The 27,995-nt window shown below is 46.7% G+C and overlaps 3 protein-coding genes and 1 non-coding gene across 4 annotated transcripts; all 4 read left to right on the forward strand.

The window, feature by feature from the left end:
* Positions 1-17,329: 17,329 nt before the first annotated feature.
* Positions 17,330-21,244, forward strand: LOC125552071 (dnaJ protein ERDJ3A-like). The gene is made up of 7 exons (XM_048715536.1): positions 17,330-17,598; positions 17,975-18,030; positions 18,133-18,206; positions 18,995-19,518; positions 19,604-19,945; positions 20,283-20,642; positions 20,767-21,244. The coding sequence occupies exons 1-7, from the start codon at positions 17,506-17,508 to the stop codon at positions 21,046-21,048; spliced, it is 1,731 nt and encodes a 576-aa protein (XP_048571493.1). The 5' UTR covers positions 17,330-17,505; the 3' UTR covers positions 21,049-21,244.
* Positions 21,245-21,384: 140 nt separating this feature from the next.
* LOC125552072 lies at positions 21,385-22,723 on the forward strand. The gene is made up of 2 exons (XM_048715537.1): positions 21,385-21,579; positions 21,916-22,723. The coding sequence occupies exons 1-2, from the start codon at positions 21,529-21,531 to the stop codon at positions 22,573-22,575; spliced, it is 711 nt and encodes a 236-aa protein (XP_048571494.1). The 5' UTR covers positions 21,385-21,528; the 3' UTR covers positions 22,576-22,723.
* A 27-nt stretch (positions 22,724-22,750) lies between these two features.
* TRNAH-GUG lies at positions 22,751-22,822 on the forward strand. Its single transcript has one exon. It is a non-coding gene; the product is annotated as a tRNA-His (tRNA).
* Positions 22,823-22,863: 41 nt separating this feature from the next.
* On the forward strand, positions 22,864-26,786 carry LOC125552070 (transcription factor bHLH140-like). The gene is made up of 6 exons (XM_048715535.1): positions 22,864-23,090; positions 23,186-23,331; positions 23,737-24,692; positions 25,193-25,892; positions 25,977-26,147; positions 26,252-26,786. Exons 1-6 carry the CDS (start codon positions 23,033-23,035, stop codon positions 26,585-26,587), a joined length of 2,367 nt encoding a protein of 788 aa, XP_048571492.1. The 5' UTR covers positions 22,864-23,032; the 3' UTR covers positions 26,588-26,786.
* Positions 26,787-27,995: the final 1,209 nt, after the last annotated feature.

Here is a 27,995-nt window from a genome sequence, read left to right on the forward strand (position 1 = left end):
TATATTGGAAGGCTATGTTTGGACATCGGAATGGTTCTGGGTGAGTTCGGGCATTTACCGGAGTACCGGGGGGGTACCGGAACCCCCCGGGGAGTATATGGGCCTTAATGGGCCTTAGTGGGAGAGAAGAGAAGGCAGCCTAGGAGGGGGTGCCCCCCCCAAGCCTAATCCGAATTGGGTGAGGGTGCCGGCCCCCCTTTCCTTTCTCCTTCTCCCTCTTCCTTCTATTCCTAGTGGGACTAGGAAAGGGGGGAGTCCTACTCCTACTAGGAGGAGGACTCCTCCCCCCTTGGCGCGCCTAGAGAGGGCCGGCCGGCCTTCCCCTCCCTCCTATATATACGTGGGGAAGGGGGCACCCTAGAACACACAAGTTGATTGTTTAGCCGTGTGTGGTGCCCCCCTCCACAAATTTCCACCTCGGTCATATCGTTGTAGTGCTTAGGCGAAGCCCTGTGTCGGTAACTTCATCATCACCGTCATCACGCCATCGTGCTGATGAAGCTCTCCCTCGACACTCAGCTGGATCTAGAGTTCATGGGATGTCACCGAGCTGAACGTGTGCAGATCACAGAGGTGTCGTACTTTCGGTGCTAGGATCGGTCGGATCGTGAAGACGTACGACTACAACAACCGCGTTGTCATAACGCTTCCGCTTACGGTCTACGAGGGTACGTGGACAACACTCTCCCTCTCGTTGCTATGCATCACCTAGATAGATCTTGCGTGTGCGTAGGAATTTTTTGAAATTACTGTGTTCCCCAACACAGCACCCCAGGTCTCGCGTAAGAGGTGGGGTCATGGTCGCGGTCGACCTCGACCTCGTCAAGGGGATCGGGCATCTCCCCTGGAGGCGTTGGGTGCAGTTGGCAGTGCTCAGGGGGGGATCGAGATGAAGGAGCGGGAGTTAGGGATAGCGAGCGAGAGAGATGGGGGGTCGAGCGAGGGGCTCCCTGGCAGCGCTAGGAGGGATGAAGGGGAGAGAGGGGATCGGGCAGAGGGTTCGCTAGGGTTAACAAGGCAGCGGCTGGGCCTTAGGTGCAGATGGGCCGGCCTAAGTTCTTGGCTGGGCTCTCTCTCTCTCTCGCTCATATTCTTTAGTAGAAAAGAATTAGAGAGAAGAAAAGAAAGAGAGGGTTAGGGAAAGAATTTGCGCATGCGGATAATTTTCCCGGACTCATAAAAATAAGCTTGATCCAAGAAAATAGAAAGTGAGTGTGGGTGTGGAGTTGAATGCCACCTCATTTGAATTAATTCAAATGGATTTGAACTAGGACTAGGATTTAGAAGTGCCCAAAAATGTTGAGAATTTAGAAAGAGCCACGATGGATGGGAAAGAATTATAGGCAAGGTTGGAGAGTCAAAACTTGAAGAAGGAAAGGCCAAGGGATTTAACATGCACGTGTGTTGTGGTAAATTCCAAATTAATGGAATATAATTTTATAGCTCCCTAATAATATTGGGAGGATATATGTTATAAAGAGAAATCACCATGTACATTTCCCTCGATTTAAATGGATCGGAGATCCATACAATTTATTTATGGGAAAACATTTAAGTTGGTAATGATGACATGATGCAATGCAAAAGATGCCTTGATGAATGCAACAAACAAACAAAAACACATGGCAACAATGAAATAACTGGAAGGCTTCTGGAGCGTCGGTCTTGGGTTGTTACAAACGTGCTCCAGGCTAGGGATGTGTCCATGAATCCAGGGAGTCAACCAGACAATGTCCAGCCACATCTCAGGGACGTCTCAGACCAGGCAAATTTCTTCCAGTATTGCAACCAAACATGCTCTTATATTTAGAAACAGGGGGTATAAATTAGGAAAATGTGTAGAATCTGGATATGATGTTATTTTACATGGTAACCATTTAAAAAATCTATTTAGGATGCAACCTTAATCATTATCACATGATCCATCTTTCTTTCATGACGGTGCCGATCTGGATTGGAAATGAATACCTCAGCAAAACCAGGATTGGAGATGAAAAAAATCATCTATAACCACATATGCACGCCTCGCCAAAATCTTATAGGAAAAAAGTAGTTTTCTCATCTTGTGCCAAGAGAGCGACATCTTAGGATTGACAACATTCAAACGTGTTGTGTGATTGTGTCAGTATTGTGGCCACCGTCAGCGAGGATGAGAAGGAAGATAAATACTCCCTCCGTCTAGGTGAATAAGTCATCTTAGGTTGTGCACCGCAACCAAGGTGGAGAGGAAAACGAGAGAACTTAATGTTTATTTGCTAATTAATACCATTGCATGCAATGAACTGACCACTGCATGTCATGTTTGGTAGTCTCAAGTCATTAAAAACATACACACCCCACATCTCTTATTGGTTGATTCCTTTATTTATGTCAAAAAACAAGAAACAACGTGAGAGTTAAGGCACCACGCCTATGTTTTTGGGGACTATTTGATTTTCGTAAGGTGACTTACACACCTAGACGGAGGGAGTAGCAACATAGATGAGATGTCATGTATTGAAAGAAAGGACGTAGACCTATTTGGTTCTTGACTCATGGTTATTAGGTTAGGGATGTATTTTTTCTCCCCTTGCAACAAACTCTTTTACAACATATCGTCGTGGGTGGGCTGGGTACTGAGGACTATAGAGCATGGAATTTTACCAAAGATGGCAGGTTTACAGTGAGGTCGGCATACCATCTGGGAGTGGAAATCAAGTCCGCGAAAAGGGCTACAACCTCTAGTTCACACCCGGTTGCTGATCATAAAAGTTGGCTCGAGGATACAGAAGTGCCAAACAAGGTGAAAATTCATGCATGGAGGGTCATTAGGAATGGATTAGCTGCTGGAACGGAGCTGCACAAGTGTAGAATTAAACCGGGGGTATTATGTGTTGCATGTGGAAGGGAAGAAAATATTATACACAATTTTTGGAAGTGCCCACATGCAGCCGAACTATGGTGCTCGCTCTCTGAAAAAGTGGATGCTCCCTTGCCGGTATTGCCAGTATACGTGGATGGTGTAGAGGCACTTTGTGCCTGGATTCTGAAGTGGCTAGCCAAGGCAAGTGGAGAAGAGAAGGGAATTGTGCTCAAATCCTGGTATGAGATGTGGATGGCTCGTAATGGAGCCAGGGAAAGTAACCGCATTGAGTGTCCAACAAATATTTGCGACCGGGTTATTAGACTTATGGAAGAATGGAAATCTATACACGAAGTAAAGTGCGATCACCCGGGCCCCGTTCAGAGTGAGAAGTGGAGGAGACCAGAGGAAGGATGGGTCAAGGCGAACGACGATGGTGCACTAGCTAAGAAACTACGGGCGGGAGGGGGAGGGGCTGTTCTTAGGACAACAATGGCAAATTCATCGCTGGGTCGTGTCATTTTTTCCCTTCAACTCACGACGCGGATGTAGCTGAGCTAAAGGCGTGCCGGAGGGCTCTAGCCCTTGCAAAAGAAATGCAGGTACAGAAGGTCATCCTCGAGACGGGCTCTCAAGTGTCGGTGCAGAAGATTATGAACACACAAAAGGATCTCTCTAATGGGAAACTAGTGGAGGAGATCAATGACTTACTTAACTCCTTTACGGAGTTCATGATTGCTTGGGTGCGACGCTCGACAAATAAGGTCGCACACATTTTAGCTAGGGAAGGTTGTATTAAACCTCTTTGTAAAACTCGACTTCATGTGTCTCTGGAGTGTGTGAGCTCGGAGATTGCTGTGGAAGAAGCTCTGAACATTGAATAAAGTGGCAGTGTTTTCCCCTAAAGAAATAAAAGTACTCTCTCTGTAAACTAATATAAGATGAGAGTGTTTTTCTCAAGAATGACGGGGGGGGGGAATTTTGCCCCACCGGTTGTTATATTACCCGAAAGGACGAGGCCGTCATACAATGTTTTCCATCGAGGAGATAAAAAACAACAAGATAGAGAGAAAAGTGAAAAACAGGGAGGCTAGGAAGCCGTGATGAGGACGGAGCGGAACAGGAGGAGTTGGTCGCGCACAACATCATCGAAACGTCGTGCCCAAAGCAGCGTGTCGTCGGCGGCACGCCGAAGAATGTCCTTGGGCTCATAGATGATGTAGTTGAACACCACATCGTTTTGAGCCTTCCACACATGCCATAGGAGGATGTAGAGGCCAGCCCGCCAAGCAGCAGCATCTAGCGGTACCCGGGGTTGCTTGGAAACAATATCCGCCACAGAGAGGAAGGGGCCCATGTCGCGTCGCGACCAGACACGAGCCGCCTGCGAGCAGGAGGCGGAGAGGTGGTCCGTTGTTTCGTCGTCATGGTATGAGGCACATTCAGGCGACGAAGCACAATTCTTGGCAAACAGATTAGCGCGCGTGCTAAGCCGGTTGCCGAGAAGAAGCCGAGCAAAGATCTTGATCTTGTTGGGGAGCCGGGAGTCCCAGAGGTCGATGGAGCCCTGATCGCGGATGTCGTGCAGCGACAGGACGCGGAACGCCGCCCGAGAGCTAAACGAGAGGTCTCGCCCCTAGGCCATGACACGGCAGTTGTGCGCGTCCACCAGACACACAGAGCGAAGGAGCTCCCGTACGGAGCTGAGTTGGGCGGCCGCCACCGCGGACAGCCTCGGCTGGAGAGCAAGGCCAGACTCGACGACCCCAGCAACCGCTTCGTTGGGCCGCGTCGAGTGGGAGAAGAGCGCCTCAAAGACGAAGAAGAGTGCACCACCGGGAAGCCACCTGTCCTGCCAGAAAGAAGTGGTGCGCCCATCCCTAGATGCACCCGAGTAATGCTCCTGTAGGTAGGCAAGCAACCTGGATAATTGCATGAAGGAACGATGGTGTCGAGAATGTGTCGCCAATGTCGTCGCGGAGGTTGCTGAGGAACCACCTCTTCCATGGCGGGCAGTCGGGGCGGTGAAGAACGTCCACAAAATGAAGAAGGAGGCACATGTTTTGTCGTCGAAGATCACGGATGCCGAAGCCACCTTCCTGCACATCAACACACACTTTGTCCCAAGCAATTAAACAGCGAGCCCCGGAGCAAGTATCCTTGCCGGTCCAAAAGAAGGAACGGCGCCTATGATCAATCTGCTCGATCACTCTAGTGGGCAGCAAATAAGAACACATGAAGTATGTTGGAAGATTATTAAGGATAGCGTTGTAAAGAACAAGTCTACCACCTGACGAGAGCAGGAGAGCTCGCCAAACCAACAGATAGCGGTCGAAAGATTTAAGAAGGGAGTCGTAGGCAGAGGTGGGAAGCTTGAGTGGGGACAAGGGTAACCCTAGGTAAGGTTGGGGGAAAGAAGATATGGGGCACCCTAAGATGGAGGCCAACTCTGCCGACAACTCGGGGGTGCAATGCATGGGAACAAACCCGGACTTGCGGAAATTTATCACTAGCCTGGTCGCACGGGCGAAAGCGTCGAGGATGCTTTTGAGGTGCGTAACAGAGGGGACGTCCGCACGACAAAGGATAAGGGTGTCGTCAGCGTACTGAAGGATGGGGCAAGGGAGGGTGGGATCAATGGGGTGTGACAGATGGCCAGCGGTACTAGCCGCTTGGGCCATGCACTACAAAACATCGGCCACTATGATAAAAAGATAGGGAGAAAGGGCGTCGCCCTGGCGAAGGCCATTTCGGCAGAGGATCCAGTCCCCCGGAGTGTTGTTGAGAAGGACAAACGTCTGGCCAGTGGACAAGATGGCCCGGATCCAACCACACCAGCGGTCTCTAAACTCCCGCGCGGACAAGATCAGGAGGAGGCTCGACCAGTTGACAGAGCCGAAAGCTCTGCGAAAGTCAATTTTGAAAACCACAGTGGGGACCTTGCGCAAGTGGCAGGCCCGGAGAAGGTCGGCAGCGTAGACGATGTTCTCGGAAATGCGCCTACCGGGATGGAAGCTTGTCTGGTCCGGGTCCACCAGGGAGTGGATGTGCCGCTAAAGGCGAGTTGAGAGAGCCATGGTGATGGCCTTCATGATATAGTTTTGCAGAGAGATCGGGCGAAAGTCAGAAGGGGACCAGGCCACCTCAGACGTAGGCAGGAGAACCAAAAAGGCTCTATTTATCCTGGTGAGATCGATATTGCCAGTGTAAAAGTCATGGAAAACTGCCTAGACGTCGACAGAGAGAATGTCCCAAAAGGTGACATAGAAAGAAGGACCGAAGCCGTCTGGCCCAGGGCTAGTGTTGGGGATATTACTACTGGGCGTAAACCGGCCTATCTGGGCCGGGTTAACTTCATCAGTAGTTAAGTATGTTAAAGACCAAGAAAGCAGATGAGGGCTCAAGGCCCATGGTCGGTTCAAGGCCTGTAGCCGTAAACCGGTGTTAGTAGTAACTTGTATTGTAAGCAAGACGTACATACAGATCTATGGTTTTGAGATGTGTAAGTGAAGGCGAAGGGTAACAGCTACCATGGCACAGAATAAAGATTTGCGGAGCCATTTAAAGATCTATCGTATGAGCCAGAGGCAGACAATGAACACTGAAGAACTGTGAAACCCTAGGTCAGATCTGCGGGGGAAAGGATGGAAGATTTACCGGAGCTGAGGAAGACGCGGAAGGTTGCCGCGATGCTCTAGTGCGCTCAGGTTGATGCAGCGGCCAAGGTTGAGGCAGAGGTCGACGGCGGCGGCGGAGCTCCGAGGCTGGCGACGCGAGGAAGACGAAGAAGGCACGAAGGGGAGAAAAGAAATGACCCTTCGGTCCTATTTATAAGGCGAAAGAACATGTGTCAGGCGCGACAATCAAGGGGCCATGAAACGGAGCTGTTGCCTCGATTTCTGCAGATCTATTAAACAAAGAAGCATAATGGATAGCTTCGTTATGACAGGTGACGTCACTCCGGTTTACAGCAATCAGAGAAGATAACATCATGGCGGTTTACCAATTTATGAGAAGATGTTGAAGATGAAGCTTTTGTTAAAGGATTGACATGAACCCGTTCAAATCAATCTGGGGCCTAATGTTGGGGATATTACTACTGGGCACAAACCGGCCTATCTGGGCCGGGTTAACTTCATCAGTAGTTAAGTATGTTAAAGACCAAGAAGGTGGATGAGGGCTCAAGGCCCATGGTCGGTTCAAGGCCTGTAGCCGTAAACCGGTGTTAGTAGTAACTTGTATTGTAAGTTAGGAATAAGTAGAGACCAAACCAGACACATCTATGAGCCGGTATTGGGACTCTGTAAACCGACGGGAGTCACCCGTGTATATAAGGGGACGACCCGGCGGCGGTTCAGGGACAACATACAACAACTCGAGACATAGGCGAAGCTTGTTTGCTCCCTAGTCATCGAAACCCCATCAATTCCATCACAACTAGATGTAGGCTTTTACCTTCATTGAAGGGGCCGAACTAGTATAAACTCTCTTGCGTCCCTGTGTCCGCTTTAACCCCTTCAAGCTAACCCGTCGCGATGGCTCCACGACTAAGTCCTTTCTCTAGGACATCCGCCGTGACAAAACCACGACAGCTAGAGAGGCGATTCATGTCAAAAAAGTTGCCTGCTACCTCTTGAGCACTTGCGTTGGTTTTCCCTTGAAGATGAAAGGGTGGTGCAGCAAAGTAGCGTAAGTATTTCCCTCAGTTTTTGAGAACCAAGGTATCAATCTAGTAGGAGGCTACGCGCGAGTCCCTTGCACCTACACAAAACAAAAAGAATCCTCGCAACCAACGCGATAAGGGGTTGTCAATCCCTACATGGTCACTTACGAGAGTCGGATCCGATAGATATGATAAGATAATATTTTTGGTATTTTTATGATAAAGATGCAAAGTAAAATAAAAGCAATGAAAATAACTAAGTATTGGAAGATTTAATATGATGAAGATAGACCCGGGGGCCATAGGTTTCACTAGTGGCTTCTCTCAAGAGCATAGGCATTTTACAGTGGGTGAACGAATTACTGTTGAGCAATTGACAGAATTGAGCATAGTTATGAGAATATCTAGGTATGATCATGTATATAGGCATCACGTCCAAGACAAGTAGACCGGCTCCTGCCTGCATCTACTACTATTACTCCACAAATCGACCGCTATCCAGCATGCATCTAGAGTATTAAGTTCATAAGAATAGAGTAACGCCTTAAGCAAGATGACATGATGTAGAGGGATATAAACTCATGCAATATGATGAAAACCCCATCTTGTTATCCTTGATGGCAACAATACAATACGTGCCTTGCTGCCCCTACTGTCACTGGGAAAGGACACCGCAAGATTGAACCCAAAGCTAAGCACTTCTCCCATTGCAAGAAAGATCAATCTAGTAGGCCAAACCAAACTGATAATTCGAAGAGACTTGCAAAGATAACCAATCATACCTAAAAGAATTCAGAGAAGATTCAAATATTGTTCATAGATAAACTTGATCATAAACCCACAATTCATTGGTCTCAACAAACACACCGCAAAAGAAGATTACATCGAATAGATCTCCACAAGAGAGGGGGAGAACTTTGTATTGAGATCCAAAAAGAGAGAAGAAGCCATCTAGCTAATAACTATGGACCCGAAGGTCTGAGGTAAACTACTCACGCTTCATCGGAGATGCTATGGTGTTGATGTAGAAGCCCTCCGCGATTGATGCCCCCTCCGTGGAGCTCCGGAACATGCCTCAAGATGGGATCTCGTGGATACAGAAAGTTACGGTGGTGGAATTAGGGTTTTGGCTCCATATCTGATCGTTTGGGGGTACGTAGGTATATATAGGAGGAAGAGGTACGTCGGTGGAGCAACAGGGGCCCACGAGGGTGGAGGGCGCGCCTGGGGGGGTAGGCGCGCCCCCTACCTCGTGGCCTCCCTGTTGGTTGCTTGACGTAGGGTCCAAGTCTCCTGGGTCTTGTTCGTTCCAAAAATCACGTTCCCGGAGGTTTCATTCCGTTTGGACTCCGTTTGGTATTCCTTTTCTTCGAAACCCTAAAATAGGCAAAAAAAACAACAATTCTGGGCTGGGCCTCCGGTTAATAGGTTAGTCCCAAAAATAATATACAAGTGGATAATAAAGCCCAATAATGTCCAAAACAGAAGATAATATAGCATGGAGCAATAAAAAATTATAGATACGTTGGAGACGCATCAAGCATCCCCAAGCTTAATTCCTGCTCGTCCTCGAGTAGGTAAATGATAAAAACAGAATTTTTGATGTGGAATGCTACTTGGCATATTTTCAATGTAATTCTTCTTAATTGTGGTATGAATATTCAGATCTGAAAGATTCAAGACAAAAGTTCAATATTGACATAAAAATAATAATACTTCAAGCATACTAACTAAGCAATTATGTCTTTTCAAAATAACATGGCCAAAGAAAGTTATCCCTACAAAATCATATAGTCTGGCTATGCTCTATCTTCACCACACAAAGTATTTAAATCATGCACAACCCCGATGACAAGCCAAGCAATTATTTCATACTTTTGGTGTTCTCAAACTTTTTCAATCTTCACGCAATACATGAGTGTGAGCCATGGACATAGCACTTAGGTGGAATAGAATGGTGGTTGTGGAGAAGACAAAAAGGGAGAAGATAGTCTCACATCAATAGGCGTATCGACGGGCTATGGAGATGCCCATCAATAGATATCAATGTGAGTGAGTAGGGATTGCCATGCAACGGATGCACTAGAGCTATAAGTATATGAAAGCTCAAAAAGAAGCTAAGTGGGTGTGCATCCAACTTGCTTGCTCACGAAGACCTAGAGCATTTTGAGGAAGCCCATCATTGGAATATCCAAGCCAAGTTCTATAATGAAAAATTCCCACTAGTATATGAAAGTGATAACAAAGGAGACTCTCTATCATGAAGATCATGGTGCTACTTTGAAGCACAAGTGTGGTAAAAGGATAGTAGCATTGTCCCTTCTCTCTTTTTCTCTCATTTTTTGTTTGGGCCTTCTACTTTTTTATGGTCTCTTTTTTTATTTATTTTTATTTTTTGTCCGGAGTCTCATCCCGACTTGTGGGGGAATCATAGTCTCCATCATCCTTTCCTCACTGGGACAATGCTCTAATAATGATGATCATCACACTTTTATTTTCTTACAACTCAAGAATTACAACTCGATACTTAGAACAAGATATGACTCTATATGAATGCCTCCGACGGTGTACTGGGATATGCAATGACTCATGAGTGACATGTATGAAAGAATTATGAACGGTGGTTTTCCACAAATACAATGTCAACTACATGATCATGCAAAGCAATATGACAATGATGGAGCGTGTCATAATAAACGGAACGGTGGAAAGTTGCATGGCAATATATCTCGGAATGGCTATGGAAATGCCATGATAGGTAGGTATGGTGGCTTTTTTGAGGAAGGTATATGGTGGGTGTATGATACTGGCGAAATGTGCGCGGTATTAGAGAGGCTAGCAATGGTGGAAGGGTGAGAGTGCGTATGATCCATGGACTCAACATTAGTCATAAAGAACTCATATACTTATTGCAAAAATCTACAAGTTATCAAAGCAAAGTATTACGCGCATGCTCCTAGGGGGATAGATTGGTAGGAAAAGACCATCGCTCGTCCCCGACCGCCACTCATAAGGAAGACAATCAATAAATAAATCATGCTCCGACTTCATCACATAACGGTTCACCATACGTGCATGCTACGGGAATCACAAACTTTAACACAAGTATTTCTCAAATTCACAACTACTCAACTAGCATGACTCTAATATCACCATCTCCATATCTCAAAACAATTATCAAGCATCAAACTTCTCATAGTATTCAACACACTCATAGGAGAATTTTATTATTAATGTTGTATACCTAGCATATTAGGATTATTTAAGAAATTTACCATGCTATTTAAGACTCTCAAAATAATCTGAGTGAAGCATGAGAGATCAATACTTTCTATAAAACAAATCCACCACCGTGCTCTAAAAGATATAAGTGAAGTACTAGAGCAAAACTGTATAACTCAAAAGATATAAGTGAAGCACATAGAGTATTCTAATAATTTCCGAATCATGTATGTCTCTCTCAAAAGGTGTGTACAGCAAAGATGATTGTGGTAAACTAAAAAATAAAGACTCAAATCATACAAGACGCTCCAAGCAAAACACATATCATGTGGTGAATAAAAATATAGCTCCAAGTAAAGTTACCGATAGAAGTAGACTAAAGAGGGGATGCCTTCCGGGGCATCCCCAAGCTTTGGCTTTTAGGTGTCCTTAGATTATCTTGGGAGATGCCATGGGAATCCCCAAGCTTAGGCTCTTGCCACTCCTTGTTCCATAATCCATCAAATCCTTACCCAAAACTTGAAAACTTCACAACACAAAACTTAAAGTAGAAAATCTCGTGAGCTCCGTTAGCGAAAGAAAACAAAAGACCACTTCAAGGTACTGTAATGAACTCTTTATTTATATTGGTGTTAAACCTACTGTATTCCAACTTCTCTATGGTTTATAAACTATTTTACTAGCCATAGATTCATCAAAATAAGCAAACAACACACGAAGAACAGAATCTGTTAAAAATAGAACAGTCTGTAGTAATATGTAGCTAGCGCAAGATCTGGAACCCCAAAAATTCTAAAATAAATTGCTGGACGTGAGGAATTTATCTATTAATCATCTGCAAAAATAATTAACTAAATATCACTTTCCAAATAAAAATGGCAGCAGTTCTCGTGAGCGCTAAAGTTTCTGTTTTTTACAGCAAGATTTAACAAGACTTTCCCCAAGTCTTCCCAACGGTTCTACTTGGCACAAACATTAATTAAAAAAAAACACAACCAAAATGGAGGCTAGATAAATTATTTATTGAATAACAGGAAGGGAAAATATTGGGTTATCTCCCAACAAGCGCTTTTCTTTAAAGCCTTATAGCTAGGCATAATATTTCAATGATGCTCACATGAAAGACAAGAATTGAAGCACAAAGAGAGCATCATAAAACACGTGACAAACACATTTAAGTATAACATACTTCCTATGCATAGGCATCTTATAGGCAAACAAATTATCAAGGCAAGCAAAAACTAGCATATGCAAGGAAGCGGAAAGAGACAATAGCAATCTCAACATAATGAGATATAATTTAGTAACATGAAAATTTCTACCACCATATTTTCCTCTCTCATAATAATTATATGTGGGATCATAAGAAAATTCAACAAAATAGCTATTACATAAAATATTTTCAATACGATCCACATGCATGCAAAGTTGACACTCTTCCAAAATAGTGGGATTAACATTAACTAAAGTCATGACCTCTTCAAACCCACTTTTATCAAAAACTTCATAAGATTGAACATTATCCAAATATGTGGGATCTAAAGTTGACAGTCTTCCAAACCCACTTTCAGTAGTATTGCAAACACTATTATCAATCTCATATTCGTCATGGGAGTAAATAAATTTTCAAGATCAAAAGAAGAATCACCCCAATCATGATCATTACAACAAGTAGTAGACATAGCAGAACTAGCATCCCCAAGCTTAGGCTTTTGCATATTATTAGCACAATTGACATCAAGAGAATTCATAGTAAAATCGTTGTAATCATGCTTTTTATTCAAAGATCTATCATGAATCACTCCATAAAGTACTGCATCACAATTTTCAGATTCATGAATTTCAAGCAAAACTTCATAAAGATAATCTAGTGCACAAAACTCACTAGCAATTGGTTCATCATAATTGGATCTCTTAAAAATATTAGCAAGCGGATGAGGATCCATAGATCTTAGGTTCTCTGTTTAGTAATAAATAAACAAATATTCCAACCACACGAGCAAATGAGCCAAGTAAGACATCAAAGCAAATGGGGAAGAGGCAAACGGAAAAGAGGGGGCGAATAAAACGGCAAAGGTGAAGTGGGGGAGAGGAAAACGAGAGACAAATGGCAAATAATGTAATGCGGGAGATAAGGGTTTGTGATGGGTACTTGGTATGTTGAATTTTGCGTAGACATCCCCGGCAACGGCGCCAGAAATCCTTCTTGCTACCTCTTGAGCACTTGCGTTGGTTTTCCCTTGAAGAGGAAAGGGTGGTGCAGCAAAGTAGCGTAAGTAATTCCCTTAGTTTTTGAGAACCAAGGTATCAATCCAGTAGGAGGCTATGCGCGAGTCCCTCGCACCTACACAAAACAAATAAATCCTCGCAACCAACGCGATAAGGGGTTGTCAATCCGTACACGGTCACTTACGAGAGTGAGATCTGATAGATATGATAAGATAATTTTTTTGGTATTTTTATGATAAAGATGCAAAGTAAAATAAAAGCAATGAAAATAACTAAGTATTGGAAGATTTAATATGATGAAGATAGACCCGGGGGCCATAGGTTTCACTAGTGGCTTCTCTCAAGAGCATAGGTATTTTACGGTGGGTGAACGAATTACTGTTGAGCAATTGACAGAATTGAGCATAGGTATGAGAATATCTAGGTATGATCATGTATATAGGCATCACGTCCAAGACAAGTAGACCGACTCCTGCCTGCATCTACTACTATTACTCCACACATCGACCGCTATCCAGCAAGCATATAGAGTATTAAGTTCATAAGAATAGAGTAACGCCTTAAGCAAGATGACATGATGTAGAGGGATAAATTCATGCAATATGATGAAAACCCCATCTTGTTATCCTCGATGGCAACAATACTATACATGCCTTGCTGCCCCTACTGTCACTGGGAAAGTACACCGCAAGATTGAACCCAAAGCTAAGCACTTCTCCCATTGCAAGAAAGATCAATCTAGTAGGCCAAACCAAACTGATAATTTGAAGAGACTTGCAAAGATAACCAATCATACATAAAAGAATTCAGAGAAGATTCAAATATTGTTCATAGATAAACTTGATCATAAACCCACAATTCATCGGTCTCAACAAACACACCGCAAAAGAAGATTACATCGAATATATCTCCACAAGAGAGGGGGAGAACTTTGTATTGAGATCCAAAAAGAGAGAATAAGCCATCTAGCTAATAACTATGGACCCGAAGGTCTGAGGTAAACTACCCACACTTCATCGGAGAGGCTATGGTGTTGATGTAGAAGCCCTCCGTGATCGATGCCCCCTCTGGCGGAGCTCCGGAACAGGCCTCAAGATGGGATCTCGTGGATACAGAAAGTTACGGCAGTGGAATTAGGGTTTTGGCTCCGTATCTGATCATTTGGGGGTACGTAGGTATATATAGGAGGAAGAGGTACGTCGGTGGAGCAACAGGGGCCCACGAGGGTGGAGGGCGCGCCTGGGGGGGTAGGCGCGCCCCCTACCTCGTGGCCTCCCTGTTGGTTGCTTGACATAGGGTCCAAATCTCCTGGGTCTTGTTCGTTCCAAAAATCACGTTCCCGAAGGTTTCATTCCATTTGGTATTCCTTTTCTTTGAAACCCTAAAATAGGCAAAAAAAACAGCAATTCTGGGCTGGGCCTCCGGTTAATAGGTTAGTCCCAAAAATAATATACAAGTGGATAATAAAGCCCAATAATGTCCAAAACAGAAGATAATATAGCATGGAGCAATCAAAAATTATAGATACGTTGGAGACGTATCACTGCCCTAACCTCGTCAGTGGTGAAAGGGACCGAAAGGGAAGCGGGAAGAGGACCTGTGTCGGGATACAGGGCGGAGAGAGAGAAAGTCCAATTGCAGGCGGCAGTGGTGCCGAGGAGAGCCTTGTAGTAGTCTCGGAGAGCAGACGCTTTGTCGGAGTGAGAGGAGGTCTCATGACCATCCACGCAGAGGACAGAGATGCAATTTCGACGAAAACGGGCAGAAGCAGAGGCATGAAAAAAAACCGTGTTCTCGTCGCCTTCCAAGGCATAGCGAAACTTAGCCCGGAGCTTCCAATAGACGACACGTTATTTGACAGAGGCATGCAGAGCGTTGACCGTAAGAGTGCGAAGGAGGATTTCCAACGGGGAGAGATGGCGGAGCTCCTCAATCTGATCAAGGATGTCAATAAGCACGTGGCAGTCCTGCTCTCGCTGAGCCGCCGGAGCGACCCGTCGAGTCCAACATTTGCAGCTAAGGCGGCACTGCCGTAGACGGGCCACGAGTTGAGCAGTGGCGTCAGGGCAAAACGTCGAGGTCCAAGCGGTGCACATGGTGGCACGAAAAGACGGATGAAGGGTCCAACATTTCTCAAACTAAAAAATACGAGTTCTGGATGCCGTGGAGGAGATGGTGGCGACAGGGGGGCATGATCAGAGGTGGAACGGGTGAAAGAATCAAGCGTGGAGGTGGGGAACCGAGAGTCCCAAGCAACCTTGACAAGGACTCGGTCGAGGCGCGCAAGGATGGGGGAGTTTTGGCGGTTAGACTAGGTAAATTGGCGGTCACGAAGGGGGAGGTCGATGAGTGCAAGGTCACTAATGAAGTCATTAAACCACATGGCCTCGGTCCGAGAAAAACTATCGTTACTATGATCCTCCGGAGATCGGATGAGGTTGAAATCCCCCACAATGGCCCAAGGGATAGAGCTGGGATGGGCATGCCCGGCAAGCTCAAGGAGGAACGCCACCTTAGCGGCGCAGTCACATGGCGCATAGACATTGGTGATCCTCACCATCGAGTTGTCGTGGCAAGCCGAGAGGTCGACCGAGAGGGCATGCGAAATGGAGAGATGGTGGATAAGAGAAAAAGTTGGCATTCCAGGCAGAACAAATTCCTCTGGAAGTACCTGTGGAATCGATGGCGAGGAACGTACGAAGAGAGGGGGCAAGAATGAGTCAGTTTTGTAGGGAGGCGGGTGCTCTAGTTTCGTTTCTTGGATCGCGAGGAAGGTAGGCTGCATGGCCTCGATGTTAGCGCGGACGTTGATACATTTGCGTGACTCACCCAACCCACGGACGTTCCAAGTACACACAGAGAAAAGAGCGCTCATGATGGGGCTGGAAAGCACCAAAGGAAGGGGAAAAGCAGGAAGTAATAAGCAACAGGGTTGTTTAGAGGCACTAGCGGGCCTAAGGCCATTACACACCCCACGGGAGGAAAGGAAAAAGAGAAAAAAGGATAAGACGCTCCAACAGCCATGCAAGGCCCACGGACAGGAGCATCGATACAACCCTGGCAAACTAACATAAGGAAGAGGGAGGGGGAACAAACAGCAGCCCCAACTAGCAACGAGACCGACATGAGCCAGCACACACGGGGCCCCACAGGATGCATGCAACTCATTCGGAGTCGTATGCCACCTCAGCGCGTGCCCCAGCGACCAGCGCATCCAAGTCGACGCCGCACGGCTCACCCAGAGCCATGAGCTGGCACAGAGAGAGGGGAGCCGGCGCACCATCATCGATCCCAATGCCAGCGGCCCGCACCGCAGCACGGAGGCGGGGCGAACCCTTGGAGGTGTCGAAGCGCGCCGCCTTGACAGCCTTGGCCCCGTCGATCATCTTGACGTAGTTCGCCGGTTCCTTTCCGGCGAGGCGGGAGCTCCGGCGGCCAGTGTGGTCCGTGTACACCACCCTCTTGCACCTGCCACGACGCTTGAGGGAGGCGTGCTCGTGGTCATCATCGGCAAGCTCGGAGGGTACGTAGCATCACCGGGAAGGGGAGAAGCATGGGAACGTCGTCGTCCGAGGAAGGGTTGGTGGTGGAGGAGTCCCCCTCCTCCTGAAGTAGGGGAGTCGCCGGCGAAAAGATGGCGCACCAGCGAGGGGGGAAAGGCTCGAAGAGCAGCCTGGACATGCGTAGAGCAAGGTCACGGCGAAAGGCGGCCATGGCCGCGCTCTGTCGTGCACCGGGGAGGTCGTCAAGGGGAGGAGGTGCGTCTTGGTGTGGCCCGATGGAGAGGGAGTCGAAGCCACGCAGGCTGAGTATGTCGGTGTCGTCCATGCCGGTGGAGCGAGGCCCCGGCGGCGAACGGGGAGGGGAGGCGCCCCCGTTCCCCTCAAAGTGGAAGGAGGAGACGGAGGAACCATCCTCCTCGATGGACCCAAAGCGGATGCGGCGGATGGTCACCTTCGTGGGGAGGTCGTCGTCGAAGTTGCGGACGAGGAAGGCATAGGGGACGTCGTCCTCATGCTCTAGGCGGATGACGAGCCGCACGGCGGAGAAGTCGATCTCGTTGAGGCAGAGGCGGTCGATGCAATAGACATTGTCGACAGAGTGTTAGGCGTTGCGGATCCCCCCTCATGCCAATGCATGAGAGTGTTTAGATAATTAAAGTAGTGAACGCTCTTATATTAATTTATGAAGGGAGTATATCTTAAAAAAGTGTAAGATGTTCCCTATCCTACGTGGCACTTGGTTCGAGTCTAACATTGGGGTCGCCACGCAGACGGGATCGAAAGCTGTCACCCCATTGGTCGAATTCGCTGGAGGACGCCTCCGCGCGCCACGTGCACTCGGTCGCGAAACATCTCGAGTTCTCGACCCCCACTTCTCCATAATCGGCGGCACTCCCCGATGGCTACAACTCTCTTTCCTCCCCCGCTTCCCTCCAAATCGAACCAAAATTCAACCCGAGGAATCCCTAAAGAAGCGAGCCTGACCGATAATCCTAGCCCAGAAAGCTCAGCGCCGAGAAGCGAAACCCGAATCGAAGCAGTGCGCGATGGGGATCCCAATCCGATCTCTCCTCGTCGCCTCTCTCGTCCTCAGTTCGATCGCCCTGCATGTCGCGGCCAAAACCTTGGATCCCTACAAGGTGAGTGATTGCGTAAATTTTTCGCGTGATTTGGGGCTGTATGGCTAATGTGATTCCGGGCTGTTGATAAATTCAATGTGAACTAAACGCACCATGAGCTGTAGCGATGTGTATGAGTGCTTTTCTAGAGCAATTCAGAGGCTAAAACCCGATAGTGTGCCATGGCGAACCTTAATTTTGTTAATCAGTTGCCGTTACCAAAGGTAGAGGGACTGAAAGTGATAAAAGTGTGCTTCCATTTGAGAAGTTTTGCACTTAATAGGCGTCCAGATGCTTGTGAACTCTGACATCCCCTCTGAACATCAAGGTGTTAAGAAGGCGTTGTTAACACACTATTGGTATATCTTAACATCATCCCTTGTTTTTCTGGTTGCAGGTTCTTGGGGTTGACAAGAATGCCAGTCAAAGGGATATTAAGAAAGCTTTTCACAAGTATGTTTTCAGTTTTTCGATTTTAGGAAAACATATTGTGATTTTGTTTTAACCGTCATAGCTTAGCATCCAATTTTTATTTCTATTTTCTGTTGTCCACAGGCTTTCACTAAAATATCATCCTGACAAGAATAAAGAGAAGGGTGCACAGCAGAAATTTGAAGAGATAAATAATGGTAAGACGCCCAACTATGTCTGTAACAAAAAGTACTGGTATTAAATATTAATGCCTCGGTTCATTTGGCATTTTGGACATACTGACTGTTTATTTGAAGAGATAGTTCATTGACACCAATCAAGCTTCCACCAAATATACAATTTCGATTCTTCCTTTTCCATATTTTCATGTTGGTTAAAGACCCTGCGTTGATTTTTCTTGGGTTTGAAATGTGTTAGGTCTTACCTGTGGCAGCCTTATTTCAGTTATCTCCAGGCACACTTTGAGTGATGCATGTTTTTTTTTTTGATAAAGAGAGCTCCCTCTCCTATTTCTATTAAGAGAAACCACATTCTCTTAGTTACAGCTACTAGTAGAGCTAAACAGCAATAGAAAACGATGACGCATGACCTAAAGGAGCAAGATGAGATACACCTATCAACCCCAAAAGATCATAAGGGGCTATATCGGCAAAACTACCGATAACCCACAAAGCCAACAGACTCCAACTCCATCATCCTGGGAGTCTACAAGCCAGATCTCCAGGAGATGGTGTAGACAGCGATGCATGTTGCCTCTTGAGCTTTTCAGGGTGTACGAAATTTTGTACCTACTCATGTTCTTGTCTGTATTTATTTTACCTTTGTTTCTCTTTGCAATTGATTTATCAGTCCACCAAGGATTCTGTAACTCCTGTTAGTGAATTGTTTTTCATTCCGTGGTTAAGAAGATGCGATAATCGAACTATGAGCGCGTCCTTTACTGTAACTCTGATTTTTCTAATGTGCATTGGTGTCACGTTTGCAGCACATGAGATTTTGTCAGATGAAGAGAAGAGGAAAACCTATGATCTCTACGGTGATGAGAAGGGTAACCCAGGTATGGGTGCTGGAAATTTTGGGAGCCATGACTTCACTGGTGGTGGCCCCAGGACTACCTATTTCTCATCGGGTGATGGATGGCAGACAATGGGTGGTCAGGGAAATTCAAAAACATTCTCCTTCTCGTTTGGTGGCAACCCTGGGGCTGGCGGGGGAAATCCGTTTGGCTTTGATCTTGGTGATGTTTTCTCAAACATGTTTTCTGGTGGATCAATGGGTGGTAACCAGCATGGTGGGTTTGCTGGTTCTGGTAAACCCAGTGCCAGAACTTCCAGTCAGCATAAAAACCCTGTCACTATTCAGGAGGTTACGATGCAAACATTCAACAAAGAAATAGCTGACCAAGGAATAACTTGGCTTCTGCTATTCTATACACAACAAGCAAAAGGTCAATTTGTGCTTGAAAGTGTTCTGGAGGATGTGGCTCGTTCATTGGATGGTGCAGTGAGGGTAAGCTGATTAAATTTATGTAATGCTGGTCCTTCACAGTTAACATAGAGCAAGAAAAGTTTATACAGTGATTCTGTTGATGCAGGCTGGCAAGGTAAATTGTGATATTGAAAAGGCCCTTTGCAAGAAAAACGGGGTTTCAGTAGGTAAATCGGCTCGTCTCTTCATTTATTCGTACAGCACTGCAGAGAAAGGGTCTTTGCATGAGTACTCTGGAGATAGTGATGCTAAGAGCCTGAAGACATTCTGTCAAGAACACCTGCCGAGATTCTCCAGACGGGTCGACATTAACCAATTCAATTTCCCTTCCAATGCCTTCCCAAACCTTCCTGAAGTGCTTTTGCTGTCAACAAAGAAGGACACACCAACGATGTGGCGAGCAGTCAGTGGGATGTTCCACAGTCGTTTGACATTCTATGATGCAGAGGTAAGAATTGTACCTTGTCATCACTGCTTTGTTTGAGAAAATTAGGTCAGCACTGGCGCTGGTCATCCGCTTTTCGTGTGTAGGCTTGGTACATACTGTACTGGCATCGTGCGTTATAGATAGTCTGTTTTTTTTAAGCAATGGTTATAGGGATTAATTTACTTCTACATTGAGGCATCGCAGATATTTCTTGCACCTAAAGAGGCTAGTGATAGCTGTGTTGTATCTTTGATCTTACAGTAACATTTTCTAGATTAGCCATGTCAGCTAACAATTACTTAAATATTAAGGACCAGGAGCATTAATATACTATAACCTTTTTGTTTTCCTTGTTAAGGTTAAGGATGTTTCCCTTCCACTGCTCAAACGCCTTGGCGTGAAGAACGTTCCAGCGCTCGTTGGTCGAACAGTTAACGGTGAGGTGCAACTTCTGAAGGATGGTATTTCAGTGAAAGATCTCCGATCTGGCATCAAAGAATTGAAGACCCTGCTAGAAAGTTTTGAGAAGAAGAACAAGAAGCTAGCATCGGAACAAGCTAAGAAACATGCCAAGGCAAGTGAACCGAAGGAAAACAAAATCCCTCTCCTCAGCGCCTCCAATTTCGAGGAAACCTGTGGAGAGAGGGCTCCAGTATGCATCATTGGTGTTTTCAAGTCCAACAAAGCCAAGGAAAAGCTGGAGAGCATCCTGTCTGAGGTTTGTTTCCCCCTTAAAGCCAATTTGTCGACATGTGGAAGTATCAAACTGTTTGTTCTTCCTGCCTAGCCACATTATGTAGCTTCTAACGCATGTCTTGTCGCCTCGTGTTTTCTGCATCCAGATATCTCAGAAGACTCTGATCAGGGGGCAGAGCTACAGCTCTGGAAACGCAATCACCTACGCCTTGTTGGACGGCAACAAACAATCTGCGTTCCTGTCCTCGTTCGACAAGTCCGGATACAAGTCGTCCGATAAGCTCCTGCTCGCGTACAAGCCTCGACGGGGGAGGTTCGCTGTGTATAAGGGTGAGGTGTCAATGGAAGAAGCTGAAAGGTTTGTGGTTTCCGTCCTGAATGGAGACGTGCAGTTGTCAGCAACCGGACAGAAGCCAGTTCTTAGGTAGAAGAAGGCTAGGGTTGCAACTCGCAAGCATTGTTTTCTCGAAATGGTTGCAAGTAATTTAGTCTTTAGGGGATGTAGTGTGTGTGATCTGGGAGGGCCTGTACATAGTTGAATCAATCAAGAGAGTAAAATGTAAAACTGTCGACTCAGATTTGTGGACTGGGATACGGGAATACATACTGACATGTTACCTTGCATACATGTACATATTTCTCTGGCTTTTCTTGTTGAGGGAAATTTCTCTGTTTTTTTTTTGAAATTCTCTGGCTTTGTTTAGTAGAACATCCTGTGGCCATAAGTACGGACCGCGTGTTCACTACAATACTAGTACTAGAAAACAGCGTACCGTTAGCACCAACAAATCGGCCCGGCCCAACAAGCTGTCTGATGTAAGCAGTCGTCCCCCTACGGGATGGCCTCACAAATTCTATCTCTTCTGGCCTAGAGCACAAAATGCAGTGGCCGAGCGGGTGAGAAGAAGATGGCTGCCACCAGCCTCAGTTCCTCTCCCTCCAAGGTTGCCACTGCCAAAGTAAGCTCCCTCACCCCTCTTCATCTTCTTCCTTCCCCTCCTCGAGTTGCTAGGAATCGTGTCGTCGTTTGAATTATAACGGAAGATATGCCGGCCATGCCTTTTGTTGTAACGAGTTTAGTGCACGAGGAGATTGAAATTCTGCTGCTCAGTTCAGTTCATATCTTGAATGCTAACGCTATCATCCAATTTAGGCATGAATTATCTTGACAAGTTCCCAGCTAGTTGTTGGACTATCTAGTTATCTAGAATCACAGCAAAATTTGTTGGCGAAATGAGATAATTTGCTAACTGAATCTTCGGTTCTTGGCGCAACCGGATGTGTATGCACAACAGCTAGGAGGCATCTCCAGATCTTCCCCGTCCTACACCCAGCTCGCCTTCTGCTCCAGGCATGCTTTCCACAAGATAGGAACCGCTGCAGCTCCGCAGAGGCCTCAGAATGAGCTCAAGCACGCAAGACCCTGCGCGACCACGGACAACGATCGGGCGGCGCCGGCGGAGGCACAGGAGGAAAATGCGACCATCAGCGCCGGCGTGAACCCGGTGGCGTCCGGCAACGGCCAGCAGCCGCAGCCGGGCGAGCCGCCGAAGCGGGTGCCGCTGACGGCGCGGGAGCGGCTGCGCGCGGCGCGCGTGCTGGGCAAGTATGCGGAGTCGGGGGCCGGGGCGTCGCCGGCGGACAAGAAGGGCTCGTCGTCGTCGTCGTCCAAGCCGGAGTTCGGGAGCCGGGTGCTGGACGCGCTGCGGGAGACGGACGGCGGCAAGAAGGGCGGGCGGAAGCGGTCGGGGCTGCCGGAGGCGCCGAGCAACCTGCTGGACGACACCAAGCGCGGCATGCCCAAGGACGGGTGGACGTTCGACTGGCTGGCGGCGCTGCCCGTGGGCACGGACGTGCTCATCGTCGCAGCGTCCTTCGGGATCATCACCACCGTCATGTTCGGGACCACGTACCTCGTCTGGAAGCTCGGCGCCATACATTTCAACGAGTACTAGCTTTCTCTACGTGGTTCTGTAACAATAATGCCGTCTATGGTATGATGATGAGGCAGATTTTGAGCACAGGAAAATACACCGTGATTGTACGAATTAAAACCAACGATTTTACTGGAGTATTATAGAAAAGTTCCATAGTGTTAAGTAACTTGTCTGTGTCATGTTGAACACCAAAGTGGCTGTAGTTTAGTGGTGAGAATTCCACGTTGTGGCCGTGGAGACCTGGGCTCGAATCCCAGCAGCCACATCTCACTGTTTTTGTTTTTCTATTTTTTTTCACATAACGATTAACGGCTCTGATTAGCTCTTATGGAGGCACTGACAGCCAGACCCCACACCGTTTGCACGTCGCCCCCCTTCCATCCCCTCTGCCCTCACGCCCTCACCCCACTTCCGCCATAGCCGATTAGCCGCCGGCGAGAGGCCCAGGTTCCTCTCCTCTGGAGTGTCTGCGCGAATGGATCCCGGCGAAGGCGGTTCCCCTGCCGCTCCATCGACTTCCGGAGCAGCCCCAGGTGATTATTGACCTATTTTCCTCGTCTAATCGGTCGAACCAGTGCCACCCATCGACGCTAAAACCCTAGCGCGCCGCTGTCTCTAACCATTGCAGGCGCGGCCGCGGAGATTAAGGAGGACGCTGGGAAGCAGGTGGTGGTGATTCTCATCGGCCCTCCGGGCAGCGGCAAGTCCACGTTCGCCGAGGCCGTCATGGCCGGTGCGGCCGCCGCCGGCCGCCCATGGGCCCGCGTCTGCCAGGTGCGCCCCACGCGCTCCATTCTCTCTACGTGCTAATTTGCTGTGCTGCTGCCATTGCTTTCCGTCTCCGCCCTGAATTTGATGTCTCGAGACAAGCATTCTGTAACGCCTAATGCGGGCTCATCTGATTCGGCTTTAAAAATGCTTATATTTTGAATAATTTGTTACTGGATCAGATGTGTGAAAACTGTAGTTTCAGTCTCATGGTATTAATAATTTTACTTGCCTTGCAAAAATGGCACCGGATAACGTCTCAAAGTTAAAACACCGAAATCTTATTCCATGAATAAGTTGGGGTGATTCGGGCAGTGCAATTTTTACTTGGCTTGAATGTTAATAACCATGTCGTCAACCAAACTCAAGCAATTGTGACAGGATTCTGTGTGGGTCTTTATTGTGTTCTAGGATACAATTGGAAAGGGCAAAGCTGGAACCAAAATACAGTGTTTGAAGGCCGCAGCGGACGCTTTGAAGGAGGGAAAGAGCGTTCTCATTGACCGATGCAACTTGGAACGAGAGCAGCGCTCTGATTTTGTGAAGCTTGGCTGCACCGTACAAGCGGATGTGCATGCTGTTTTCTTGGATCTTCCTGCGAAGGTTTGCATCTCACGCTCGGTTAGCCGGACTAGCCACGAAGGAAATGTGCAGGGCGGAATGGCTGCCATGGTTGTGAACCGCATGCTAAAGAACAAACAGGCACCCTTGCTGACTGAAGGTTTCAGTCGGATCACGTTCTGTACGGATGACGATGACATTAAGAAGGCAGTTGACATGTATAGTGCTTTAGGGCCTTCACATAGTCTTGCTTCAGGAGTATTTGGTCAGAAGAGCAAAGGGCCTGTACAAACTGGTATAATGAAATTTCTCAAGAAGGCAGATACTTCTAGCATCAACAAGTCCAGTGGAACTATGGTTACATCAAGTGAAAGAAAGACAGGGCAACAAAATACAACGTTGAAACAGGAGAACCTTGAAGCTGGTGGCGCCTGTTCAATGCAAGTAGAAAAGAAGTTGGATAACCTGAAGGAAAAAGAAGAACAAAGTAAGGAAAAGGTTTCTTCTGACACCAGTTTGTGCACTCTGGCATTTCCATCGATTTCTACTGCTGACTTCCAGTTTGATCTTGAGAAAGCATCTGAGGTTATAGTAGATGCAGCTACTGATTTCGTGCAGAAGCATGATAATGTAAGACTAGTTCTTGTTGACTTGAGCCAAAAATCAAGAATATTGTCATTAGTCAAGGACAAGGCTGCTAAGAAGAGCTTTGACTCCAGCAGATTTTTCACATTTGTGGGAGACATCACTCAGTTGCACTCCAAAGGAGGTCTTCAATGCAACGTCATTGCTAATGCTGCCAACTGGTAATTATTTTTGTCACTTAAATTCCTATGATGTGCAGGTTCTATCAAATGCAGATATACCTTCAGGTTATTTTTTATAGAGTGAAGTGCACGGTTAGGTCCTTGAACTGTTTCAAGGGTGTCACATAGGTCCTCAAAGTATGAAAATCGCCATCCAGGTCCTCAAAGTATAGTAAGTGTGTCATGCTAGGCAAAATATAGGTCCTCGGACTACTTTAGTGTTGAACTGATTTTGGACCTGGATGACACACTTATTACACTTTAAGGACCTAGACGATGATTTTCATAGTTTGAGGACCTACGTGACACCTGTGAAGTAGTTCAGGGACCTAGAATGCACTTCACTCTGATTTATAAGTATATGTTGGACCTAGAATGCACTTCAGTCTGATCCTTGTTGGGAGTCAAACTGGACCTTTTGTTTTTGTCTATCGCAAGCAAAAATAGTTAGGACCCTCTATCATGGCCCTCGAGATAATATCTGTAATTGTTTCATGCAGGAGGTTAAAACCTGGAGGTGGAGGGGTTAATGCAGCTATATTTAATGCTGCTGGAGAAGCTTTACAGCATGCAACCAAGGAATGTGCTGACACGTTGAGACCTGGTAACTCTATTGCTGTTCCACTTCCATCAACTTCCCCTCTGCATCAACAGGAAGGGGTGACCCATGTCATACATGTGCTCGGACCAAATATGAACCCAATGCGTCCAGATTGTCTGAAGAGTGACTATACCAAAGGGTGTAAGGTTCTTCGTGAGGCATATAATTCACTTTTTGAGAACTTTGCATCCATTGCCCGGAGCTACCCAGGGAAGCAGAATGATGAAACTTCATCAAGGAAGTCAGCATCTGGAGTGATTTCACCTAATGATTCAAAAACGAAGCGAGAGGGCAGCGATGATTCTGAAAGGACCAAAAAGTGTAAGTTGCTTCCATCTATTTTGACTTCAAGTCAACACCATGAGCGCAAAGGGACCAACACACTAAGTTATCATGATAACTCCATGGGTTCATCTGATGCTCCGAACCAAGCAAGAGAGGAAGACAACAAGAAGAATGGTGCCGTCACCAACAAGACTTGGGGATCCTGGGCACAGTCCCTTTATGAGGTTGCCATGCACCCAGAAAAATATAAGAACGCGGATTCTATCCTTGAGATATCTGATGAATTTGTTGTTCTGAAGGACCTCTATCCCAAGGTATTCTGAACTTAAATATATTGCCTCCCCCCTTCATTCCTAGTGCTCTTCTTGACATCTCAGCTAAGCTGTTTATATATGCAGGCCAAAAGGCATGTGTTGGTGATATCTAGGACAGATGGTCTTGATTCTCTAGCAGATGTCAAGAAAGTGCACTTACCACTGCTTAGGAGTTTGCATTCAGCTGGGCTGAAGTGGGCACATAAGTTCCTAGAGGAAGACGCATCTCTGACGTTCAGGCTTGGATATCATTCGGTACTGCTATAACCCAGTGTTTAACTGTTTATTCTCAACTGGTCTCTAAACTTTGTGATGGATGGCATGAGCAAGAGCGATCTTATCTGTCTTGGTTTCTGCAGGTTCCGTCCATGCGGCAGTTGCACCTCCATGTCATAAGCCAGGATTTCAACTCACCCAGCTTGAAAAACAAGAAGCACTGGAACTCCTTCACCAGTGCATTTTTCCTTGATTCTGTCGATGTCATGGACGAGGTTGACCAGCATGGATCCGTGACTATCAGCCCTGACGAGAAGCTTCTCGCAATGGAGCTAAGGTGCCACAGATGCAGGAGCGCCCACCCGAATATTCCGAAGCTCAAAACCCACATCGCGGCCTGCAAGTCCCCCTTCCCCTCCCATTTTCTGAAGAAAGACAAGCTGTTGTCAGCTTCGACGGTGCGTACGGGCTGCAGTTAGAGCGTAGAAGTTAGCAGCACTATCCTTGTAAGCACATTTTACATTTCGTGCTTTTAGAAGGATGGGCCACGTCGAGGTTTATTTTGTATGGCAATGTTACTTGCGCAAACTTATTCCACAGTCAGCTGAGCTTTTTGTAAATGTTCATGTCCTATTTCGCACTTGATATGGTTTGCTATATAGCCATGTCTTCAGACCTTTGGGTTGACCAAACTCACTACCATTGTTAGGGATAGCCAGCAAGGGAAAGAAATATGGAATGGCATAGTGGCGCGTCGGAGCCGTTTACACAAATAGATTCGATTTGTGTACCAGGAAGCGTGTATATAAATGTTGTGCTAATTCAAAAGAAAACAAGGTGAAATCTGCAAGCCACGAAGAACGTAGGAAGATATGTTCATGTAGGTTCAATTCAAAAGAACCAGACAGTTCAGTCAGGATCAGTACGGTACGGAAGTGGTTTATAGTTCCATAATGAGTTAAAAGCATCCCAGGAACCCAATTTGCATGAAATGTGATGATTTAGTTTTAAACTTATAAAATGCAACTCCACCATACCCCAACTTGCATTGGATGTGATGACTTAGTCCCCGGCCTATCACAGTGCGACAAGTGACAGCCAGGTGGTTGGACCGGTCGTTGCCTGCACTTTTGCAAAAAAAAAACACATCCTGTTGTTTGTCTAATTAACCCGCGCTACAGGGGCACCTGAATTAAATCTGTCTCAAGTCCCCTTCGCGTCTGTTCGAGAACACAGGTGCTGTCCTGTCGGGAGATAGGAGTTCACGGGCTGGCGATTGGTGATGGTGACGCCAGCGTCGGGGGGTGTCATCGTCGGTGTGGAGGCGCCTGCATCCGCTCATCTCGTCCGCCCATTCGGCGTCTTCCCTCATGATTACTGTGAGTCGTTTTCCTCCCTCTCCTCTGCTTTGCTCTGTCGCTCGTCGCCCGCCGTTTCCGCCATTCACAACAGCTCTAATCGGTGTGATTCGAGCTCGATTCAAGGCCGTCTAGTGGTGTTTCTTGCGTAGGGGCATGTATGGCGCAATAGAGCTAGGGTTTTGGCCGACGATTTTAGGCTTGGGTTTGGCATGAGAGCTAGGGTTTATGGCCTTTTAAGTTGGCGTTAAGTTCTGTTGTAAGTTGTCCTGTAGTCATGGATCTGTTTGTGTGGTTAAATGAAACTCTTTTTTTGGTCTTGAAGATGTTTTTGACAGAGTCCAAATTGTGCTAAATTTATGAACCGTTTAGTTTAGTTTTGCTAATGCTATCTGCAGTGCAATTTCAGTTAATTGAATGGTCGTGCTAATGTTGTATTTCATTTATGGTCATGTTTATGCAGAAGAAAATTGCTGCACTTAGTCTGCTCTATTTATCTTTAGTAAACTGAATATTTCCAGTTTAATGT

The sequence above is a fragment of the Triticum urartu genome, chromosome 4 (assembly GCF_003073215.2).
Source record: "Triticum urartu cultivar G1812 chromosome 4, Tu2.1, whole genome shotgun sequence".
NCBI lineage: Eukaryota > Viridiplantae > Streptophyta > Magnoliopsida > Poales > Poaceae > Triticum > Triticum urartu.